Below are 19,662 nucleotides of genomic sequence, written 5' to 3'. Positions count from 1 at the left end.
TATCACATCTTGATTAGTCAAGAATATTTGGGTTTGTGTATATTTGATTTCTCTTCAAAACCGATCGGTCCATCTCATACTGCAGAGAAGCAATTTCCCTAAGGCAGTGGTTCTCAAACTTTTTAGACCAAGTACCATCTATTATCAGATCAAAGCCCCAAAGTACCACCTATCAATCCTATATCTTGCTTGAATATTTGTAAACTGCATGCATTCCACAAAGTTGCGCTAAAATAATCTCTAAAAATTTATTTACAAATAAATTAGTTATTTACAAGTTTCTGACCACTTATATAATGTGTTCAAAGTGCTGCCCATTGTGTTGGATTGTCAATGCAACCCTCTTCTCCCACTCTTCACACACTGATAGCAACACCGCAGGAGAAATGGTAGCACAGGCTTCCAGTATCCGTAGTTTCAGGTGCTGCACATCTTGATGGTATGGTGTGGTATATGGGGTACAAAGATAATGGGGCCATTCTTCATCAATGGAAACTTCAAGGCCACTGAATATACGAAATTGCTACATGATGATGTGTTTTCCTCTTTATGCACTGAAGCTGGCACGTTCCCTGAGTTTTTCCAGCAAGATGGTACACCACCACATTATGGGTGTCAGGTCCGATCATTCCTAGATGGACAGTTTCCTGGAAAGTGGATTGGTCATCGTGGGCCAGTTGAATGGCCCCCAAGGTCTCCCGATGTGACCCCCTTAGACTTTTATCTTTGGGGTCATCTGAAGGCAATTGTCTATGCTGTGAAGATACGAGATGTGCAGCACCTGAAACTATGGATACTGGAAGACTGCTAGCATTTCTCCTGCGGTGTTGCAATCAGTGTGTGAAGAGTGGGAGAAGAGGGTTGCATTGACAATCCAACACAATGGGCAGCACTTTGAACACATTTTATAAGTGGTTAGAAACTTGTAAATAAGTCATGAAAGAATAAAGTCACGTTAAAACCAATGCCATTGTTTTTCTCGTGAAATTCCCAATAAGTTTGAATAAGTCACATGACCCTCTTCCCATTGAAAAAACAAAAGTTGGATTCAAAATGGCCACCACCCATGCTGAAAAGTTTCCCCTCTCCCATATACTAATGTGCCACAAACAGGAAGTTAATATCACCAACTATTCCCATTTTATTAAGGTGTATCCATATATACACCTGAGCATGTTTCAATTTCAGATTTTCAGTTATTAATCATCTTTTTAATTAAGTAGTTATTTTTACGAGGTCACCTGGCATACCACCATTTGCTGCTTCACGTACCACTAGTGGTACGCAACACAGTTTCACAACCACTGCCCTAAGGGGATCAATAAAGGTGATTCTTCTTCAGATTAACACACATGTCAATCCATATGAATCAACCAGAAATGAAGAACACACAAGTAAAATTTTGTGTCAATTTCCCTCCCACTGTTATGCCATGTGTATTTGCATTTTGCATTACTTAACACCCTAACCTGGCTTCATGAGTATTTTAGTATAACACGTTTAGCGAGCAGAAGTGTTACTCATATATGTCACGACTAAGGTTCAATCCGTTGAAAACTCACAAAAAGCTGTTTATTTTTGGAATATCCACCGTAATAAATACCACTACTGATTTCAGCATTTTCATGGATAGAGATTGGAGATATCAGGCTTTTCCGTGCCATGTTCTCTGCTGTGTCTAGCACTAGATGCCATATCTTCTAGTCAATCCAGGAGGAAAGCAAAATGTGAGATTTTCCGTTGGGTTGCATTATTTTCAATACGTTTAATAAACAAAAATTAATGGGACAATAACCATCATTTTTCATGGCATATTACAGTGTGAAACTACTAACTTTTATTGCTGAAATCCTAGTGTTGACAAGCACTTCAGGTAATTATATATGTTTATATTTACTTATGTGGTGAGCCGTGGCCTACCGTGTAGGGAAGAGGGCTTAAGACTAAAAGGTCGTTGGATTGATTCCCACAACCGACAGGAAAACTGGGTGCAGTGGGAGTGAACAGCTGAAGTGCCCCTGAACTGCTCCCCGCCCTGGGTGTATGTTCACAGCCCCTAGATAAATACATAAATATTTCTTTAAAAACTATATATATATATATATATTTATAAATATATAAATATAAATTAAAAAAAAAAAAATATATATATATATATATATATATATATATTTTTTTTTTTTTTTTTTCTTTCTTTTTTTAAACATGTAAATTCCTGAATATTCCTGAACGTTGTGTGTGATGTCACAGGCCCCGCCTACGGAACGTACAAAAGAGGGCCTTTTACCTCATAATGACATTCAAAACATGAACGTGTTGCAGTACAAGTGAGTGTCCAGCTTCTCTCCCTCTCCGATTTGTTCACTTCTTCTTTATCTACTTTAACTAAATGTGTTTCGATGTATTACAGTTTTTACAATTGTACATTTGTCTTTATCTTTCTACAGTAAAATCTACAGCATAATCATGGCTTTAAACAATAAGATCATTCCCAGCGCTTATGTAGAAGAAGAAAGGTAAGGGTTTTTAAATGAAAACAGATATATTTCCAGGTGTTTTTCTACTGAAATAAAATTAAATCCTGTTAGGAATGATGTTAGCGGATTCATATATACACAAATGCGCCAGAGTAATCTGAATAAAGTCTCTGTACATTAAATGTACATTAAAGGAGCAATCTGTAACATTTGCTGTACTAAATTAATAAAATGGCCAGTATGTATCATCGGAGATTAAAGAAACCGTCTAAGGCCCAGAGCGGCACTCGATCGGTGTTTGGTCTGAGTTCCCGCCCTCTGCCCAATCACAGTACAGTACACAAACCCCCAGGTTGCCAGGTAAAACAAAAACACTGCACTATAGCCAAGGAAGACGCAAGCGAAGAGCGCTTAGATGTAACTGTTTAATTCATATTTTTTGTGTGTTTTAGACGAATTTGTTTTGTTATTAGTAGTGTATTGAATGCAGATAATGGATTTAAACTCTGTGGTTGTTTTAGACAAATAGGTGATTAATGACCACAGATTAAGGATGTAGAGTTTGTGTGTTTTTAAATGAAGGGATATTCAGAGCAAATCTTCATATTTGACCTCAGCTGCATCAGTTCCCTGTAAGAACTTCCTATTCCACCTTAAATGCTGCACTGTTTAATAACTCTACAGAGGTCACATTGGAATCAGTGCTCTATTGAATCATATATGGAATCAGTGGAATGGAAAATTCTGCACATGACCAAGAGTATAGCATTTTAAGGTGGAATGGATCATTTCTACTGGGACCAAATTTTACTCTGCTCCATTTAAGGTGGAATGGAAAGTTATGCAGGTGACAGTATGGAGTGGTTATGGGGATTTGTGGCTTTACATTATTTAGGTTTTATTTATTTAAACATATGATATTCCAAATCTAACATGTGAATATTCTTAACTAAGTTATTGCTAAAATGTATTTGCTCTTTAAACGGGTGTAACAGCATCGTAGAGATGAACACAATTTTAAAAATCCACACTTAATACTGAATATGGTACAATTATGACTCATAATTGGAAGTAGTGAATTATGTCCCACAGACAGACAGATAGATTGATTTAACTTTACTGTCATTGCACAGCATAAGGCACAATAAAAGTATGCAAACAGAAGAGTGAAAATGTACCTGAAGTAAAATAGACCTATGTTAAAATATGAATTAACGATGGGATGCCATCACAGCCACAGTTTATCTGAGAATGTAGGTGTGTTATTGTAGGTAAGACTTTACTTCTTGACCAAATGAACATTAATGTGCGTTTGTAGGGGTGCAGAATTCCTGCAGCAGAGGATTCAGCCCAGAGTACTGTCCACCTTGAACTGCCATCTTCAGGGTAATCTGGCTGAATCCAAACCTGTGGATGTCCAGAGGGAGTTTACAGAAGGACTCGCTCTGGAAATTACGAAGGAGGTCATCACAGTCATAAACCTGCTGGGTTATGACCGGAGACTGACCCCTGCTGACGGTCCAGTTGGCCCAGGACTCCCTGCGAAAAAGGAGCAGGATGAAGAGGGTGCGTCTCCCTCCGGAGCTACTGAGAAGGAGGGGACGGACTCTGAGGGGACGGAGACAAGCTCTGGACCATGTGACGCCTGGTACGAGTTTACTCGACCTGAGCGGAGGGCTGTGGATGCTGCGGAGGACAGTGTGGATGTGTCAGACACAGAAAATCAGGAGGACACATCCGTGGAAAGTGTGGAGGTGGTGGATGAATCCAGCTGTTGTCCCCACCTCAGGAAGCTGTGCATATCTGCCAGGAAGAGGATGAGAAAATTAATCGGCAGAGCTGCTCGCATGTTCCGCAGAAGAGTAGCTCCCAGCACCGTCAGGGACGACGTACTCCCCTCCCTCAGAACCAACGTGTCTCTTGGCCTTCTCCCTTCAAATCTGCAGGACAGGGGCTCCACCATTTCCCCAAGATCTGCGTCCCTTTCCAATATGGGGCGTGGTCCTGTCCAGGAGTACCTCCATGTTAGATCTCATTTAGAGGAAGCCGGAAACCCAAGGACGCTCCCGCTCCATATTGTGGACATGATCCAGGGGCCATTCACAGAGGAGGCCGTGATGGGGCTCCTGGAGTTCCTGATGAGCGTGGAGCTGTCTCATCCAATATACAGACGCCAGACTGCCACCGTTGCGGAGGTGTACTCTCAGCTGCTCCGCATGGTCGGCACTCTGGAGAATCTGCAGAGAATTGCAGAGCAGCGTAACCGTGATTTCTACTACCTGATCTTGGACTCCATCTTGAGGGCAGTTTTCAATGTCCCGCCCTCCTCTCAGCTGTACTGGGGATGTCCAGAAGGGTTCAGGCTTCCTATGGAGATTCCTCACTCCTGGGATCGTGAGCCGGTGGTTGAAGCAGAAGGCCAGCTCCCACTGGGACAAGAGGGACAGGAAGGAGAAGGAGGGGGTCCTCCTGTTTCTTCAGACTCTTCAGAGTCAGAGATAGAGTAAGAAGGAGTTTTGATTTTACAGACAGTGCATTTACAGACAGTCCCATTTGTGCTCAGCATTAAAAACAGGTATTATCTCTGAAGCTTACCACTGGGAACCATGAGGGGGCAGTGTAGAATGCAGCCCATAGTTGAACCGAAACATCTTTCCTGTAGTGAATAACATTATAGGTAGATGACACAAGTATTGAAGGGTTCATTTGCACCACGTAAAGAATAAACGAGCTTTCAAAATAAACCTGAATAGAAACACGAAGTCAATGAACTTCAATAGAGTTTGACCTCATTTCAAAAGCGGGGGAATCCCTTACACAAAGCGGGATTCCTCAGTTCAGCCAGTTCCATTTAGGCTTAAGTTATCTGACTAAACTGAAATTTTGATTTGTGTCTTTTTAAATAAACCCAGCAGCGCCTCTGATATTAAACACAGCTCTGAGTTGTTGGGTAGTAATCTGTTTTTAAAATATTTATGATATTATTTCTTTATCAGTTTCTGGTGGTGAGACAGAACAGGCTTCCCAGGGAAATTCCTCACTCCTGGGATCGTGAGCCGTTGGTAGAAGAGGAAGGCCAGCTCCCACTGGGACAAGGGGGACAGGAATGAGGAGGAGGGGGCCCTCCTGTCTCTTCAGATTCAAAGCTAGAAGGGTAAGTGTGTTTTTTGACTTTATACACAATGCAGGAACATGAAGGAATTTTAAGGTGGTCTGTCAAAACCAGACATTTAAAAAGTGAAAGCACATTAAAGGAACACTATGTAGTATTTGTACCATAACATTTCAGCTTCTAAATGATTGTGAGGTTCCACCGAGCTGGAACAGGGAGAATAGAGCCTCTGTGGCTGCTACACCTGGTCCTCTGCTGGTCCCTGCACTAAGCAACTTAAGAATCACGGGGCAGAGGGCTCTTGCGACTCACAGGTGTTTACATAGATACAAAAATAATCTAGCTGGGTTTTCCCAGGGGCGGCACGGTGGCGCAGCAGGTAGTGTCGCAGTCACACAGCTCCAGGGGCCTGGAGGTTGTTGGCTTGATTCCCGCTCCGGCTGACTGTCTGTGAGGAGTTGGTGTGTTCTCCCCATGTTCGTGTGGGTTTCCTCCGGGTGCTCCGGTTTCCTCTCACAGTCCAAAAACACACGTTGGTAGGTGGATTGGCGACTCAAGTGTCCGTAGGGGTGAGTGTGTGTCTGTGTTGCCCTGTGAAGGACTGGCGCCCCCTCCAGGGTGTATTCCCGCCTTGCACCCAATGATTCCAGGTAGGCTCTGGACCCACCACGACCTTGAATTGTATAAGTGGTTACAGATAATGAATGAATGACAGACATTGCGGCAGAGGTAGCAAGGAGGAGAAAGACACAGACCGAGTGGGCGGCCATACAAGAGTTAATACTGGACTGATTTTACATAGTAGAGTGAGCTGAAACGCACCTAAAGACACAACCCGGAGGATGTCCTCAGATAGTAAGTCTGCTGAGTTATGTGTTGGTACATATCTGTAATGTTATTTCTTCACCAGTGGCTGGTGGTGATGAGATACTGCTCTGCGGATGACTGTGACACTGTCCATAGAAGCCTTAGCCCAGTGATTCTGGCCTGGCTCTGGACCCACCGCCACCCTGATCAGGATGAAGTGGTTATGGAAGGTGAATAAGACTAATCTGGCAACCCGTTTGGCTCTTCCTGTACCCATTTAGAAGAAGGAGTTTTGTTCACCCTGGGTTTCCTGTTGTTTCTAATGTTATTTCTGTATTTACCACTTAACCATCCATAGATCTGTTTTTTAGATTGTCTCCGCAGGATTATTTATTACAGAGGCACTAAAATTGCCACCTGCTCCTGGAGTAACGTTTCTGGTGTAAATTCCTAAATCAACCAAAAGCGGTAAGTACCTGCAATACCATGGCTACTGCTGGCTGTTTTGCCCGCTCAGAGTATGGCATGTTTAGCTTAACCCCCTTTACCAGAGGATGTGCGATGCAGTAATCTGCTCTGGTCCCATCCCAATGCAGCGCGGCACTGAAGCCTACAGCAGACCTTCAGCGTTAAACTGCTGGATGTCCAAGTGGTGTTCCGAAAATCAAGTGGGCTTTATAGACAGTTGGTTACATTTGAGGGCAAGCCTGATCTTATAGGTAGGGATGGTGCTGCCTTCCTTTCTTGCAGCATAGCACACAGTCTTTTAGTTAGTCCACAGTGTAGCGTAAACAGCTGCTGACAGTCCAAAGCCGGAACCAAGCCACAGACAGACAGGCTAAACCGATCATCTGTGAACTGCCTTGAGGCGTCACCTAGGTTCAACTGTATTGAGATTGAGTCTTTCCCCCGAATTAAATGTAAAATTAGAAAAACTAAATCAGCCTGTTTCAACAACCTAATCAATATTAAGTCATACACATGATAGCAGCAACACCTCAGAACTAAAATTTGGGTTACTCAACATAAGATCAGTAAATTCAAAAGCAATCATGGTAAATTATATCGTAAGTGATCATAAATTTGATGTTTTCTGTATTACGGAAACATGGGTTCGACCAAATGAATATTCAGCACTAAATTTAGCCACCCCTTAGATTATAATTATGTACATAGCCAAAAATTATCAGACAAAGGAGGTGGAGTATGTGTAATTTACCAAAATACCCTAGACATCAGTCTTAAAGTGTGACACCTTCACTTCTTTTGAGGTTCTCTCCACCATTATTGCAAATCCAGTCACAAAAAAGGATGCATTTTTATTATGTAACATTTGCAGACCACCAGGGAAAGAGCTTTTTCTTATAAAGCCCCCAACTCTGGAATGATCTACCAGAAAATTTTCGGGATGCAGACATAGTCGCAATCTTTAAATTGAGGCTAAAAACTCATTGGTTTAGTTTATCTTTTGGTAGTTAATGATCCACATCGATAAAGGTGGCAGATCCGGGGGGTTCATGGACACAAGGATTTATAGTAAACTGAGTGTCGTCCATCCGCTTCACAAGATCACTCAGTTTTGTTGATGGTGGAGCGGGGGGATGCCAGTGTTTCAGGATGCTCCCGCGTCTGTGTCTCCTTCTGGTTCTCTCCTTTTAGTTAAAGCTGTCATAGTCAGACCTGCCAGAGTCATTAGCCACACTCTGGAAATGTTAATATTTTCTGCTTTACAAACACCAAACTAATTCCATCCCTTTACCTTTTTCCAAACAAACGACCACCCTGCCTGTCCAGCTGGATGCTGATGGATGACTGTCGAGCTCCTCCTCCACGCTTCAGACCAGCTGCCCATGCTCCAGCAACCACCAAGTGCCTTGGAGCTGCCCCTACACTGAAGTTCTCACAGACTTCTAATTATTGTTACCAGTAGATTGACCAGAGGAGGATAGGTCACCCCTTGTGAGCATTGGTTCCTCCCAAGGTTTCTTCCTTAGCTGAGGGAGTTTTTCCTTGCCACTGTCGCCCTTGGCTTGCTCACCTGGGGATTTTTACATCTTTGATGTTGTTTACATTTTTATATTTCACATTAAAACTGTCTTTACTGGAATTCTGTGAAGCTGCTTTGTGACAATATCAGTTGTAAAAAGCGCTACACAAATAAATTTCTTTTGATTAGATTTGAATGAATGAAGACCAGTAAAGCCTTACCTCCAGAGTGCTCCAGGTAAACAGGTGAAGTGAAGAATCATTTCAGCTCAACGGATCTGTCCGAGCAACTCTAACTCTGAACAAAGCTCTGAAATAAAGAACAACAGAAAGAGATACTCGCCTTCAGTTCATTCCAGACTTCACTCACAAACAATGCACAGTACTGACATCTGTACTGTAACTAACACTGTGAGGGATAAACAGAGCACTGAGGGGTAAACACAAACAGAAAGAAAGTAGTCAGTGGTAAATAAAAACAAAGACAGCAGTGAGTGTTTCTGAGAGGAAGATCAGGAGGAGAGAGCTGGAGCAAGTCCCAACCTTGGTTCTTGGCTGAACCTTCAAGACTCTGATACGTCATCAGAACACAAATAAAACAGAGCAGCGCTTCATTCCCTGGAAACATACATTTAGAGCCTCGTTCTAAATTTTGATATTCTCCAAGTTCAAAAGAAGCTAAACAAAAGATCAGAAGCATAAATATTTGATTCGGTCCAATCTAAATGGTGCCTAAGGTGTCAGAATGGAGCATTACCAACAACACAAGGTTTTAGAGTGGCGCAAGCAACAAAACCAGTCAATCTACCTGCATTGTTTTAAAAGTCAGCTTCCAAAGGGGAGCAGCTACCAACCAGTAACACACCAGCTCTCTAAAAAAGAGACTGAGTTCTTGGAGAAGGACATCAGAGAATCAAACTGTGTTGGTCACTGACGACCTATATACACCCTTAACATATTTACTATTTAATACTATATTATTATATAGTCATGTGTTTATTTCCTTTATAATTTAAATCTGTTTTGGCTACTGTGGCTCCCTCTAGTGTTATTCATTTTTACAACTTTGTACTGAAATCAGTGTGAAAGGGGAGGGAGGGGGTTGGCTTCCTACCCTCCTCCAAAGGTTACATAGTGTAGTTTCTGCAGTGCTGCGCCCAGAGTTGCAACAACAGAGTCTCTGTTCTCCCCATTACAGATCAGTGGACTACCACAACCCTTTTGAAGCTGTAATTTTAAGGCATTAATATCACACAGTGTTCCTTTAAGGTAAACAATGATTTATTAACAGGTTTGTTAAAAAACATCTTGTAGGTTTAAACATACTGAATTACATCTGCCCATAATCACCTGATCATTCAGACTGTCTATGAGAATTCTCATCTTGTCTCCAAGGTCTCTGATGCTGTAGATTTGGGTTCGTGTAGCTGTGTGAGGATCAGGAAATGTTGTAAAGGAGGATTTGAGGTCCATACAAGTCATCCTTTTGAAACTCAGCTAAAACATGAAGGGGACTAACCAAGAGAGTGAGAACGAAAGAGAGATGAAGAACAACACATTTACAGTATCAGTACAATATGTTGTATTGTTTTTTTTCCCCTTTGGATCTGAATTGTAACATTTCTCCTATAACATTTTGGACTGTTTTAGAGATCACACATTCCCTGTTTTAAACACCTTTGATAAGAACTGATTGTTAACTTTACAACTCAGGAACTCAGATGTTGTTTATGGCCTAGGTTGTTTATGGCTTGTTCACGACAGTGATGTGTTACGACAGTTCCTGGTGCTTCCAGATCCTGTTTTAGGTAAAGATCAATCCATGTGTGAAGTTGTAAAATGGGTATAAAGATGTGTGTCTCTTACAAACAATTAGATCAGTCTGAGATTCAGCCTGTGACCAGATCATTCTGAGATCAGTCTGAGGATCAACCAGAGCGCTCAATAAACAGCATTAAATCCAGACTGGTCTCCTCTCTTCACTTTGAAACCACCAGAAGACAAGTTTACAAAAAATATTACAATCTACTATCAAATTTGCACTTACTCTCAGACAATTAAACCTAAATAAACACTTACTTGTTCTCCCAAAAATACAGAGTGAGACTGTATTCTTCATTCTGGAATTGTTCACATTCTGGTCCACGTTCTTATTCTTCACTTCATTTCGGAGGTGAGGCTGCTCTCTTTCTCCAGTGGCGTCATCTACACCAACAGCGGTGTCTGGAGGAAAGTTAGTGTTATTTGATCATTTTAATACATCAGTTTCTGTTCCTGATTCTGAGTGAGGGCGGTGGCTGAAATTTAATTGGAAGATGGTTTCTGCATTAAACACCACTATGTTTACGACTGGTATCACATCTTGATTAGTCAAGAATAATATTTGGGTTTGTGTATATTTGATTTCTCTTCAAAACCGATTGGTCCATCTCATACTGCAGAGAAGCAATTTCCCTAAGGCAGTGGTTCTCAAACTTTTTAGACCATGTACCATCTATTATCAGATCAAAGCCTCAAAGTATTACCTATCAATCTTATATCTTGCTTGAATATTTCTAAACTGCATGCATTCCACAAAGTTGCGCTAAAATAATCTCTAAAAATTATAGAGCGAATATGAATAACTAGGCTTAAGCCGAATGTTTAAACAAAATTAAACATTTGAGAACATATAGAATTTTGGGGAATTTCGCGTTTTTGAAAGAAATAAAAACATGAAGTAAATTTAATTTAATTTAATATGTCCTTTAACAGACTAGAGGTGGAGCAGGTCACAGCGGCTCTCCGGGCTTGTAGGTGATAGCGCTGTTAAACAGTGTTTTAGGACTTTAATGATGCCAAGATCGGTCACGTTCTTTTCCTTCAGCTAAGTTTTCTCTCTGTTTATGTCTCCAGATTTAGTCCTTCTGGGCTTTGGAGTATTTCATAGGGTTTGTCTCGTTTCTACTTTGCCATTTTTGTAGTGAAATTCTAATTACTCACGTCTGTCTCTAGCCTTTGCTTACATTTAGTAAGAAGCTGAAACTGGACTTTCTTTTTATGGATTGTGCAAAATACTGGGAGGTCGCATTCCCTCCCTGTATATAAGCGGGGGAGCGCTGCACCACTCCTTCTCTTACAGGCGTACTGAATACCAATTCTTCATAGCCCATACTTTATTTTTTTAATGTCAGGGCCGGGCGGACGCACACGCTTAAACACAGTGACTCTATAATAAAAGATAACAAAACAGAGACGGACTTGGATGACTAGACAGGACACTTAGACAAAGGAAGACCTAGACAGAGAGACTTGGACAGACAGGGAACTGGACAAAGAGCTAAAACAGTCTCAGACTATTAAATATTACCAACTTTGAATTTGTAGCACTGAATTTGTTTGCACTGAAAATTTGCTCTTGAATAGTACTCGTGAATTTTCAGAGTACACATCCAGGATACAAAGGATGAGCAATCGATTCATTTGGATTTTCCCTTTCACCTCAAAATTGTGCCCTAGGTGCATTCACTAGATGGCGAAATACGAACACAACTTCCATACTGTGTAAAAACACGTTTAGCTTCCTTCCGCGGATATTATCTCTTTATTTTCAACGCGTCTCAAAAACCTGAAAGACTCACTAAAGACACAATATAACAGACTATTAATATACTGAAGATGAAGAAATTTTACTGTGGGAAATTTTTTGTAATGGCCCTGTGTACATAGAATGTGATATGACAGAATATGGAAACATGAACTGTGGGGATACAGTCATGTGAAAATTAGAACACTCCATAAAAGCCTTTGTCTTTTTAAACATATGTACATTTTACTTATTTGAACAGCACTAAGAAATGGAGCTTATACAAATAAAACTGAAGAAATTACTTATAAACATTGTACAACCTGTTATTGGCTTTAGCAGAGAGGATTTGGCAAGTTTTTCATGGCAACCCACACACTAATCTCTAATGCTCATTCCACAAATGCATGTTCCTTACAAATGTGGGACCATTGAAAATGAAAATTAACAGGCTTTTAAACAGTATAAAGTTTATTTGAAGCATTGTTACAACAAATTTACTAGCATAGACCATGCCCAGAGAAGCGTCGGAGAGGGGGGCGAACTCAGGAGGTTTGGGCTGGAGTTTGAATTGGCTCGGAAGCTTGTGCGTAAAGCTGGGAGTGGTGGGAATAAGGATGTGGAGAACTGTGGAGGATTTTGTGGAAAACAATGTATGGCTGCTAGGTAGACTTTGATTGTTGATGACCGGATAGAGAAGTGTAAACTAGTAAAAGTGATGAACGAGGTTGTGGTTTGGGAGTCAAAGCATGAAAACGGAATGTTATGAAGTTGGTGGAAATGTCTGAAGGTTAGCCAGCCCGTCCAGTATGTATGATGCTACGGCCTGGAGGATGAGGTCTTGTGAGATGACTGAAAGATGGCGGAGCCGGGATGAAGTGGGAAGTTGATTTCTGAAAATGGAGGCGTCTGCGTGGGATGAAGGTCAGATTGAGGTGCCAATGCTCTGAATCTCAAATTGAGAGGGAGAGTCAGCTATTGGATTGGAATGGCCAGGGATGCGAGTAGCTCTTAAAATGAATTGGTGCATAACTGAATGCCAAACGAGACGGCGGAAAAAGAACATGAGTGGCAGTGACTTTGAAGGCCCTTTGTTAATTATGTTTACAACTGATGCGTTGTCTGAATGAATGATAATGGCACGACGGGCCAATTCTTGCCCCCAAAGAATGGCAGTGGCCACGATGGGGTACAACTCACACAACGCAATTGAGAAGGGGGGGAGATCTGAGGGCCAGTGATATGTGAACCAGTGACCATTGTAGTAGCTGCCAAAACCTATAGAAGGAGCTGCATCCATAAATATGGAGGGGTCTTGGGATTGGAAAGAGCATGAGATGCCATTCCAGTGGCAGGGGAGGAGGAGCCAAAAGTTCAGCTCGGATTTACAAGCAGAGTCTAGATTAACGACCTGGAACAGAGACGAGACAGAAGAGGTGAGATTAAGGAGGTGTGAAACGAAAGTGCGACCTTGGGGGATAATTTGCATAAGCAAAGTTGAGGTGACGCAACAGAGAGGAGTTGATGCTTATTGCAACTAGCTTGGGTAAGAAAGTCAAAGAGGAACTGGATGATGCGATTTTGTTTTTCCTGTGGGAGGGATGCTTGGAATAGGACGGAATCCAGGACGATGCCAAGGAACTCGAGGGAAGTAGTGGGACCGAGGGTTTTCTCTGCTGAGAGGGGAACACCTAGGTGGCAGAAGGCAGATTTGAGTTGGGTAATGCAGTGTGCTGGCGGGGAGGAAGGGATGTTAAGCAACAGGAAGTCGTTGAGGAGGTGGATGATGTAGGGCAGGTGATAGACGTTCAGCAATATCCAAGATAGGGCCTCGGCAAAGGAGTCAAAAATCTTGGGGCTACTCTTACAACCGAAGGTCAGCCGGACTGCAAAATAATGAGCCTCGCCAGTGCACACCAAAAAAAAGTGCCAGAAGTCGGGATTAACTGGGAGGATTTTAAGGGTGGAGACAATGTCCGTCTTGGCCAACCAGGCGCTGTGTCCTGTGATCTTGAAGAGCGAAATTGCGTCCTCGACGTGAGTATAGGAGAGGGAAAAACCCCTGCCGGGGATGAGACTATCGATGAACCGCACGAAGGACCCATGGGGAGCCGAGAGGTCTATGATGAGGCGTTTCTTGCGACGATGCCGATGGGGTTGATGCAGAAGGAAGAGAAGGGAGGCGTGGAGAAGGGGTCAATCATGAAACCATCTGAGACGAAAAGACATCAGGTTCAGCTTCGGCTGATAGCAGTTTGCGAGAGGAGGAGTTGGGGAGGACTACCAGACCGGGAGAAAAGCCAAAGAGAAGGCCATCGAGAAGGAAACAGGCGAAAGTGGAGTCGGGATAGGCAGGTGGCAAATTCCGACACATTGATAGGAGTGGAAAGGAACTGAAGCAGTCAGCTGCTGCTGAATCTCGTGATCTAAGGGGACAGCTGGGTCGGGCGTGAACCTGGCCACAGTATGTGCAGGAATCTGCATGAGAGTGCGAAACATCCACCTGAGTTAAAGTTGTTACAAAATCATCTGGCCATTGAGGTAGGACAGGTGTTGTCCGCGACTATCACGAGAGCTGGAAGTAGTAACGTGGGAGTTTGTGTGAAAAGTGAACATGATGCTGCGGGATGGTTTGGGTTGCCACACACATCGCACGAAAGGGCGATGTGACCGGCGAAGACACGACAGTAGAGTTCTAGATCCAGAGCATCCTAGTAGCAAGCGATGTTCCATTGCTGCAGGCTAGCAGTGGCCTGGGCAGAGAATTGCCAATGGTACTCCTAAAAGCCTTGAGTGTAAAGGAAAGATCCCCTATGTTGATTGTGCGAGGGGCTACAGGGGCTAACGAAGGACGTAGTAAGGCTGAAAGGTCGATGTCTGCACCTTGCAAGATCCTTTCTCTAAGACTGGGAGGCATGAGCGGTGGATTGAACAGCCAAGGAAAAGGACGTGTCATGAGGCCTAAGCACAGGGAGCTCGGACGGGTCAGCAGTAGCACCTGTAGGCAGATAGAGAAGGTGAGGGGCCTGAGAAGGTGCAGCCAGAAATGGAAATGGTTGGGATGAAGGGGGAGGGGGCTGAGATGACGAGAATGCGGGAAGAACGGAAGAGGAGGACAGCAGAAGAAGAAGAAGAGGCAGGTAGAGTAGAAGGATAGAGAAAGAGAGAGAATTAGAAACAAAGGGGGCAAGGAGGGGAGGAGAAAGTCGAGAAAACACGTAAACCTGGGAAGGGGGGGGTCTGGGTAGAAGAGGTGGGGCCTGGGCCGGAGTTAGAGCCTGGGGGGCGGGGGAGGCTGCCGTCCGGCCACCGGTGGAAGTAGCAGCAGACAAGGGACACCTGGAACAGATAACGAGGAGGCAGGATTACAAAGGAGACACTGATGAGGAGGAGGAACTAAGGCGGGACTAGGGCGGAGACAAGCACAACAACAAAGAGCCATGTGCTACATGGTTGGAACAGACACTGGACAGGGCGTGACATTTAAACAAACTACATTTACACAAACTTATGAAAACAAAATATTATGTAGTTTACACATGAGCATGTTTCAATTTCAGATTTTCAGTTATTAAAATCATTTTTAATTAAGTAGTCATTTTTGTGAGGTCAGCTGGCATACAACCACTTGCTGCTTCACATACCATTAGTGGTACGCACCACATTTTGACAACAACTAAAGAATAAAAGGTGTTTCTTCAGATTAACACACATGTCAATCCGTATGAATCACAGATCAACTACAGTCTTTTACAACACCACACACACCAAAGAAGGACCCTGTGTGCTCATGTAATACAGTTTTAACAAAAGCATTACAGTGTCAAAGAGATTTAAACAGTGTCAAACAGCAATCTGAAATGAAGAACACACGAGTAAAATTGTGTCAATTTCCCACCCACAGTTATGCCAAGTGTTTGCGCATTTTGTATTAAACACCCTAACCTGGCTTCATGAGTATTTTAGTAGAACACATTTAGCGAGCAGAAGGGTTACTTGTATATGTCACAACTAAGGTTCAATCCCTTGAAAACTCACAAAAAGCTGTTTATTTTTGGAATATCCACCGTAATAAATACCACTACTGATTTCAGTATTTTCATGGATAGAGATTGGAGATATCAGACTTTTCTTTGCTGTGTCTAGCACTAGATGCCATATCTTCTAAGCAATCCAGGAGGAAAGCAAAATGTGAGATTCTCCATTGGGTTGCATTATTTTCAATATATTTAATAAATTCATGGGACAATAACCATCATTTTTCATGACATATTACAGTGTGAGACAAATTTATTGCTGAAATCCTAGCTTTGACAAGCACTTAGATTAGATTCAATTTATCGTCACATACAAAGTTATACAAGTACAACATTGCAGCGAAAAGATTGTTTCGTCTGTCCACTCGCCCAACAGGGGTTAGGTCTGCGCAACAGACGCGACGGCAGCAGATGCACCGCGCCATCTTACAGTTAGAAAAACAGCAGGATTACAACAGGGTTACAAAGAAGGTCCCAGACCCCCAGCCCTTGAACTGCTCTGGGTGTGTGTTCACAGCCCCTAGTGCTCTAGTGTGTGTGCGTTCACTGCCAAAGGTGGGTTACATGCAGAAGACACACATTGTTGTACAATGACAAATAGCACACATTAATAACTTTTAATGGAACTCAAAATAACATTTTATTCCAAATAAATTTGGAACATTTCAATTAAATTATTAAAAGTTCACACAGTATATACGTATGTATACGAACACACTGAATTGTGTCTAATTTTACAAAGATCGCATATTCCTGAATGAACCATAGCTAATTGTCAGTAGTGTGTGTGTTCTTGTGAAGCTTTGCACTTACTGAAGCAAAGAACCAGAAGGAAGAATCTGCAGGAATGTATAAAGGATACAAATCATATGTTAATGTTGGTACAAAACCCCAGTCACAATAGTTATTCAATTAAACTACTGCATATTTACATCTTACTTAACATGACTTTAAAAATGTGGAAACACATAGGTTATGTGTTAATTGTAATGGCAGCTCCCGGTGAGGTTGGAACTTTCTATTCCTGGATGTTATTCAGAAATCCGAACGGGTGAGCTACCAGTGTAATTGAGGAGTGGACCCAAGTGCCAAGCAGTAAGGGAGGGGAACAGAAGTGAGTAACTCCCAACTGAAAAACAAACAACAAAAAAAAAAATAAGAGAAAGAGAGCGAGACCGCTCAGCCTTCTAATAAAACAGAGGAAAGATGAGCAGACAGATACCAAAATTACCAGCTAGACTCTCTCACACATGTAGTGCCAAAGAACCAGCAACTCAGGCTGTTTCTAGTGAGTCTTTACAGACCTGTTACCAGGTGCAGGGTGTTATGGCTGATTGGCCGTCTGCCGCTGCCCTCTGGTGGCTGGAGTGGTTAATAATATCATTTAGCTTAGTCTGAATGTCAAGCTTTAACTTACATTACTTTGTGGTTGTGTTTCGGTGGGTGTTTTTTATTTGTTGTTCGATGGGGATGGGCCCCTCCCTGGAGTGTAATCTTCGATGAGTTTAAAAGGTGGTTTAAAGGTGTGCATTTATTTTACAATATCTTTTACTTTAAATTGTTATTACTTAATTAAATGGTTTACATTGAAAGAAGAATACAAAGTTATGTAGTCCTGCTTCAAGAGTAAGAGCTTGAAAGTAATTCTGATTTTTTTCACATATTACTGAACATGGAGTCTGCATTACAGAAAGCCCTGTTTCTAAATTCTGAAATTCACAGCAGATTTTTTTACAATAAAAAATGGACATACTTTTCTGTGGAGAAACATTATGTATTTTTATTAATGTTTCTTTAAATAGTGAGAGATAATCATGAAGCACCAAAATAACTATGGCACCACATTTTCCCCACTGGCTGACACTGGCAAAATAGGGTAAAGCCCCAAGCATCGCCACAAACTCCCTAAACCCCCCACAGAACTTCTGAGAACATGTCTGAGGAAGACATACAACAAACTCCCATCCTTCCAGGACATTTACCAGTCGTGACGCCTGATAAAGTCTCAAACTCACAGCAGACTGCAATCACTGAGCACACAACCTGTTTACCAGGCTACCATCTGGTAGGCTGTATAGAAGCATCTGTACTACTACTGAAGAAGTTGCTTTTTGTTCTCAAATTTCTGATTCTTACTTAATATGTCTCTTCATATGCTTTCATACATTGATGTCAATGCTGCTATTCGCTTTCATTTGTCGTATATGGACTGTAAACTTGGCTTATTATTATATGTTTTGTACATTTCTGCATGTTTTATATTCTGCATATTACAAAGTAATAATGAAACAATGAATTATCAAAAAAGTATTACTAATACTGGGCGTCATGGTGGTGCAGCAGGTAGTGTCGCAGTCACACAGCTCCAGGGACCTGGAGGTTGTGGGTTCAATTCCCGCTCCGGGTGACTGTCTGTGAGTAGTTGGTGTGTTCTCCCCGTGTGTGTTTGTCTGTGTTGCCCTGTGAAGGACTGGCGCCCCCTCCAGGGTGTATTCCCGCCTTACGCCCAATGATTCCAGGTAGGCCCTGGATTGGATAAGCAGTTACAGATAATCAATGTATTACTAACACCACTTTAATTTCATGCAGTAGCACAGCAATCGAGACATAGAGTTCTCATTTACTGTCTATAGTATTTTTCAGAGAAGTAAGTAATTGTTTATAGGTAATTAGAAATATATAATCACATTAGATAATTCCATATAACACTGATACAAAGTATTCTAAGAGTGCAAGACAAATGTGAGAGTCTTAAACAAGCAGATTGTCCTGTATACAATACATAGCCTAACAGTAAAACAAAACCAGCAAATGTGTACGATTGTTGATAGTAATATTAGAGTTAATTATTGTATGTAAAATGCCATGCAAGGAGATAAAGATACATGATATATGAAGACAATGGTAAGTATAAAAAATGTTAAAATATTTCCATTGGAAAAAAGAACCAAAAGTAGTTTAATCATGATTTGAAAACATTCATTCATTCATTCATTATCTGTAAGCGCTTATCCAGTTCAGGGTCGCGGTGGGTCCAGAGCCTACCTGGAATCATTGGGCACAAGCCGGGAATACACACTGGAGGGGGCGCCAGTCCTTCACAGGGCAACACAGACACACACACACACACATTCACTCACACATTCACACCTACGGACACTTTTGAGTCGCCAATCCACCTACCAACGTGTGTTTTTGGACTGTGGGAGGAAACCGGAGCACACGGAGGAAACCCACACCGACACGGGGAGAACACACCACACTCCTCTGATTTGAAATCAGAAAATCGTTAATGGGTTCTATAGTTTGATTATATTTGGCTACCACAATCTAAAATTATTTGCACTGATAATCGTGAAATCGGTGAAGGCTGCAATGAAAGAACGCCAGATTTGTTTATTTACTTACTGTAATGTAATGACATTTACAATAACTTTTAAGTCGATAAGATACTTTACTTATAGACAAGTTGGCTAATTAATAAACAACCTAAAGGCAAGACACGGCATGTTTATTTATAGAGCACCTATCACACACAAGTGCAATTCAAATTGCTTTAGAGAGTGAAAAGAAACTGTTAATATGCAGTTAAATTAAGAGCAACAATAAAAAAATCATAAAAGGAATTTAACACTATTAAAATAGTACAATAAAAGTAAATACATGATTACATTATTC

The 19,662-nt window shown here is 41.8% G+C and overlaps 1 protein-coding gene across 1 annotated transcript; it reads left to right on the top strand.

Moving 5' to 3' along the window:
- The first annotated feature begins 469 nt into the window (after positions 1–469).
- On the top strand, positions 470–8,580 carry LOC136678404 (uncharacterized). Its single transcript, XM_066656462.1, has 9 exons — positions 470–619; positions 2,251–2,327; positions 2,448–2,516; positions 3,796–4,980; positions 5,474–5,631; positions 6,500–6,626; positions 6,768–6,864; positions 6,993–7,115; positions 8,191–8,580. The coding sequence occupies exons 1-5, from the start codon at positions 470–472 to the stop codon at positions 5,484–5,486; spliced, it is 1,494 nt and encodes a 497-aa protein (XP_066512559.1). The 3' UTR covers positions 5,487–5,631; positions 6,500–6,626; positions 6,768–6,864; positions 6,993–7,115; positions 8,191–8,580.
- The last annotated feature ends 11,082 nt before the right edge of the window (positions 8,581–19,662 follow it).

Source organism: Hoplias malabaricus, chromosome Y (genome assembly GCF_029633855.1).
Source record: "Hoplias malabaricus isolate fHopMal1 chromosome Y, fHopMal1.hap1, whole genome shotgun sequence".
NCBI classification, from domain to species: Eukaryota; Metazoa; Chordata; class Actinopteri; order Characiformes; family Erythrinidae; genus Hoplias; species Hoplias malabaricus.
Note: the sequence above shows the minus strand (reverse complement) of the source record. Positions and strands in the feature narration are given on the sequence as shown.